Source organism: Buceros rhinoceros, unplaced genomic scaffold (genome assembly GCF_000710305.1).
Source record: "Buceros rhinoceros silvestris isolate BGI_N320 unplaced genomic scaffold, ASM71030v1 scaffold26038, whole genome shotgun sequence".
NCBI classification, from domain to species: Eukaryota; Metazoa; Chordata; class Aves; order Bucerotiformes; family Bucerotidae; genus Buceros; species Buceros rhinoceros.
The window spans coordinates 18,067-23,535 of record NW_010429008.1 but is presented as its reverse complement, the minus strand read 5'-3'; the positions used below and the strand labels follow the sequence as shown (position 1 = coordinate 23,535).

The following is a 5,469-nucleotide window of genomic DNA, read 5'->3' as shown; positions in this document are numbered from 1 at the left end:
CTTTCCCTGGGTTGACAGAAATAATTCCGTGCTCTGTAAGAAGCTAGAGCAGTTCACCTCTTGCCCTCCAATGGACGCTTTCTGCTCACTTATGTAGAAATTCATTGGTCATTCTCTTGACCACCCCCAAAAGTTGTCCTATTCTGTTCTGGCTATTGTAAGTAAAGCATACAAATGACCTTATTGCTCCATTTGCTATTTCAGGAAAACAATATAACTGAAGACAACAAAGTACAAATCCCTGTGAACTCTTCTGTTAACCATTGTACCTTAAAATAGGAAATTTAATCATATTCTTCCCATTTCCTCCAATAGCTGGTCCTTAACTCACAACAATGTTTTGCCACTTACTCCACATCCACTCAGCTTCCTGGGAGCACCTCCATAATCCAAACCTTTTTTCCTTTGGAATCTGAATTATGCCAAACAATACACCTTTACCCATACTTTACTGACGCACTAGAAACAATTCTGAGAGTAATTCAATAAATCTTTCTTCTGTATCACATGGTTAAACCCTTTGACATAAAGATACCAAGTCGTTTAGTAAAAAACACATTTTACTGGTAAGTTGTGGCACCACACACTTCCTTCTCAAGACTGCTATTTTTTCTATTGCTTGTTTTGGTGAAACAGGAATAATTAAGCCAGAACACACTATGTCACAAAACCAAAGACTTTTTTTTTTTAAAAATCATCTGGATCCAGAGCCAAAAACCTTTAAAACCAAAGCGTCTTCTCTGCATGCCTTCAAGGCATAAAACCGAAACGCAGCTGCAGCCGTTGTGACAATAGGCTGTGTGCAGACAGGTGTGGTGATTTGTCTTGAAGCAAAACTCTCCCTCGTACAGAGATGTTCCTTTTGTCCTCTAAGGAGCACAGCTATACGCAGCCACACATGGAGGCACAGGCACACATAGCCTCTTGTAACAATAGTTTTAACTCAGTGTTTTGAGGAGTCTGCTTAATCCCAAATGCCAGAGACAAATGTACACAGGGATAATGCCAGCAAAGAATGCACCCATTTGTAGCTGTCTCCTTCCTTCCAGTTGTGGAAGAGGCCCACGACGATTTCTCGAGTGCCAGCACTGTGACACCCACACCACAGAGAATCAGCGGCTTTAACTCCCTATATTACTAACATTATTTCCCCCCAGGCTATGTCTTACCTGTCCACAACCTGATTTGCGTTTGTTAAAACAGCAGTCCCTGAGGTGGCTTTGGATCGTTCTGTAAATCTAGAATCAAATGCTTTCATAGGTTCAATCTTGGATGGAGTCGTCAACACAGAGGAAGACGATGCAGTAGGAGCAGTTGAGGCAGAGGTAGCATTTACACTGTCAATAAGAGAGACAGGAAAGTAAGGATTGAAAAAAATTTATTGGTGATCTGCATTGCTCATAACTAGCTAGCATTCATCGTCCTGGCTAGAAACCCTGCTGAAAACCTTGCACTCCAGTACGTGCAGGAATTACAATATGCTTTTTCACCTTTCATGCACCAGTATTTTGCAAGCTTTGCCTGCTCTCAAAAGCTGTTTATGACATATCTCAAAGCTACGAGCTTCACATGACTGCATAGATACACCTAGACCCCAATTCATTAATTACGTATTTTTAATTCAGGAATGAAACAATACTTTCAGCTAGTACTAATGTATCCAAAGGGAAACGATCACTATTTTAAATGACGACTGGGATTCTGGGTTTTACTCCTTGTGCAAGTTACCAAATACTTTCCATTACAAGATTATATTCCACTTTTAATCAATCAAATAATTTGGGCTGGAACAATTTGTGCCACGTGTTGATTCTGTTGAAGAATCCAAACTAATTATTAGACCTTTCCAAGCATAACTCTAAGGCAAAGGAATGCATTTTCCTCACTCTAAAGCATTCCAAGGATCTGTTATTTGAATAGTCGTTTATTTTGGAGATTTTTCAATTCATTCAGAGAACAAATTGAAAGAAAAAGTGGCTTCAGGATAACTAATGTTGCTACTAAATCTGTTAGAAGTCCAGTTTCTAAAGAGAAGATGACTTAGTAGTTTCATCCATCAATCACTTCTCATAGGCTACCCACTCCTTTTTTGACCTGTGGCCAATTTCCACTACATTTGTCGGAGCGGTAGAGGTTCCAGTGACATTGTGCTCTTACAAATGCTACACAAACACGTTGAAGAGAAGCCACCAAGTAAGCGCTGCTGCTGAGGGAAAAGCACGTAGAGCTTAGCTGTTCCGTAACGCATGTGAAAAACACGCTGGCCCATCAGCAGCTGCGCGTTGACAAGTCAGCAGCACTGTGCTCTGACGGGGTTGTTAGACAGGGAAGTATTACCATGTTTGAAGAGAGGAGATCTACAGGACACAGCAGAGAATTTGATAGAAAACAGGCTTCATCACTTTCACTACTGGAAAACCTTCTACGTGCTAATAGCAACCCAGTAATCCCTAACACGTCAGTTTGTTACAGCATGAGCAACCAGCTGTGTACCTCAGCGCACGGGAGCTCATTCCCAGAGCTACGCATGTGGATTCAGTCATTACCGATTTATCACTGCTTAAAGTAACCAAATACTCATAAAACATCGATGCTTTCAGGAACGTTAGACTATTGAAGTTTTGTGGTAAGGAAACCACTGTAATTGCCTGATTACAGAACTGTAAACAGAGTCATGTAAGTGAAAAAACCCCGGCAAATACTGACCCATCTTTATTGGCTGCATCATCTGTTGGTTTTATACTGGCTGCTGTTGGCTCTACAGAAGGCTTTGAAGTGTTAAGGGAATTTGCTGCGTTAGATTCTAGCGACATGAGCTGCTGGTTACTTTGAGAAGACAACATTGAGCCAGAGAGAGATCCAGATATTGGGATGCTATTGAAAAATGCTGTAGAAAAATCCCTAAAAGAGAGACAAACAACAAAAATATTTTTTGAACACACTATAAAAATAATTGAAAAATAAGAGTTTTAACTAAACTATTTATTCCATTCTTCCCTTTTCCGTGTGTGGACACTCATGTACAACCTAACTAACCCACCAGCACCTAACTTTCCAGAGTCGATTCTCACATACGAAGGATGCTAACGCCAGTATTACGATAGGTACGGACCTGCAGTACGTTAGAGTACCGTTCACTTATCTACAATGGCAGAGAGTGAGAACCAGCCTTATCTACTAGAAGTGAGATCTTACAGCTAAGAGAATATAGGTTGACACTGTATTCCGTAAGTACAGAAAAGGTATTTCCAGAAAGTGCTTTAAGATGCCAGAAGATTAAAATAAATCAGAATTCTGAGCTTGCTTCAGAGGAAAAAAAAAAAAAAAAAAAGGATGAAAAGGTAAATAAAGATTTTAAAGACAACTTCCAAACATACCCAGTGTCCAGCTGAGCTATCGAAATTTGAGGTTTTGTTAAAGAAAAAAAAAAAAAAAAAAAAGGATGAAAAGGTAAATAAAGATTTTAAAGACAACTTCCAAACATACCCAGTGTCCAGCTGAGCTATGCAGAGAGGCGTGATCCTTCTCCGACCATCTGCTGTTCGTGTTTCAACTTGTTTTTTTAAGAGATTCTGTTGGGAAATATATTTCATGGTAATTTCCGATAAATAGGTTTTTTTTTTTCTTTTTTCCCCCCAATGGACTAGAATAGGCGTATTAGATGAAAGATGTTCCTCAATTAAAAATCTGCTAACACACTTTTTTTTTCCACATTGTCTCTGAGCCATGCCATTATTCCATAAATAGTATTAATAAAAATGTAAATTGATTCAAGTGTATTTTAATACCACAACTTTTTTTTTGACTAATAGCGGGTGTTTTTTAAGAGGAAGTTCACAACAGTACAACGTACAACAGAATTGTGATTCCGATTCTTGCTCTCAGGCTGTACCATAGCATACGTTAGTTTTAATTTAAACACACACATTTCCAGTTCTGGATCTATCCATCTGTAGGAAAGGCATTTGTGGAGAATGTAATCTGTTCTCCCCATTAGAAAGTCAAGTCTGAAACATTCTCACGTGTGCACTGAGCCCTTCATTTAGGAGAGAATTAAATAATGCTTCCAACCTCCTTCACTGAGAAACCGAAGCACAGTTCTGCAGTCTGACTGTTGCCAGCTACCTTTGGTTTCCCTTCTGCACACGGAGAACATAGCATCCATCAGAGAAACCCACAAGCCCTCTTCCACACAGTTACACTTCTGCTTAAGAGCATTTTAACTTTTCAACAAGTCCCAGTAATAACAGCTGGACCGTTCACAGCTTGAGAGGTGCCATGCGATACCAACACTGTTTTTTCACAGAAATTCGTTCTCTCATGAGCAATTGGCTATTTATTGGCTTAGTACTTGACACTATGAAGGGACTATCCAAGAACACCCACCTTTCGAATGTCCTCCAAACTCTCCCCATTAACCATGCTTGCCACTTTGGGAGCCGCTGCTGCATTCCCAGATGATTCCCTCACCGACGCGTTCTTCTGCTCCACCTGCTGCTGCTGCTGTCTCTGTTGATACTTGAGCATCTCCGGATTCTCAATAATCGTGGTAGACAACTGAGCTTCCGTCATTATAGCGAGGCTTTTACCATAGGTGGACTGATGAATGTTGCTCTGCGGGTGTTGAAAATGTATCATGCACAGAGTGACTACAACTCACAGTGTGACTAAGCGCAGCGGAATCCATAACACACCAACGTTATCTCTATCGTTTGTACACTGGTATTGGGTCCATGTGGTGGGGTTTGGGTACTGGGGAGGGGCTACACGGGTGGCTCCTGTAAGAGGCTGCTGCAAGCTTCCCTGGCTTCAAGTTGGATGTGCCTCTGGCCAAGCTGGAGCCAATCAGCAATGGTGCCCCTATCATTATGTATTTGAGAGGTGAAGAACCTGCAGCAAGGGGAGGAGTGGGATGGGAGAAAAAAAAATCTATGCAGACACTGAGGTCAGTGACGAAGAAGGGTGGGAGGCATGCTGGAGTACAGATGTCCCTGCAGCCCATGGGGAGACGGCAGGCTGACCCCCTGCAGCCTGTGGACGTTGGTGGTGGAGCAGATGCCCACTTGCAGGCTGTGCAGGACCCCACAATGGAGCGGGTGACTGTGCCCAAAGGCTGTGACTGCAAGGGAAGCCCATGCTGGTGCAGTCTGTCACTGGAAGGACTGAACCCTGCAGAAGGGACCCATGCTGGAGCAGTTTGTGAAGAACTGCAGCCCAAGAGAAGGACTCCCATTGGAGAAGTCCCATGGGACTGCCCCCTCATGGGAGGGACCCATGCTGGAGCAGGGCAAGACTGTGGAGTCCTCCCCCTGAGGAGAAAGGAGCGGCAGAGACATTGTGTGATGAACTGACCTCAACCACCATTCCCTGTCCCCCTGCACTGTTGGAGGTAGAGAATTCAGAAGTAAAGCTGAGACTGGCAGGGGGGGGCGAGGGGGAGGGGGCGTTAAGACTTAGTTGTTTTTCTTT

At 42.6% G+C, this 5,469-nt stretch overlaps 1 protein-coding gene across 1 annotated transcript in view; it reads right to left on the bottom strand.

The window, feature by feature from the left end:
* Positions 1-5,469, bottom strand: part of LOC104499048 (protein HIRA) — a 35,009-nt gene that overhangs the window by 11,507 nt on the left and 18,033 nt on the right. The window contains exons 13-16 of the mRNA XM_010142502.1: positions 4,387-4,614; positions 3,487-3,572; positions 2,707-2,901; positions 1,170-1,337 (exon numbers count right to left, since the gene is read on the bottom strand). Of these exons, the coding sequence (XP_010140804.1) occupies positions 1,170-1,337; positions 2,707-2,901; positions 3,487-3,572; positions 4,387-4,614 (677 nt within the window). The remainder of the gene's footprint in view (positions 1-1,169; positions 1,338-2,706; positions 2,902-3,486; positions 3,573-4,386; positions 4,615-5,469) is intronic.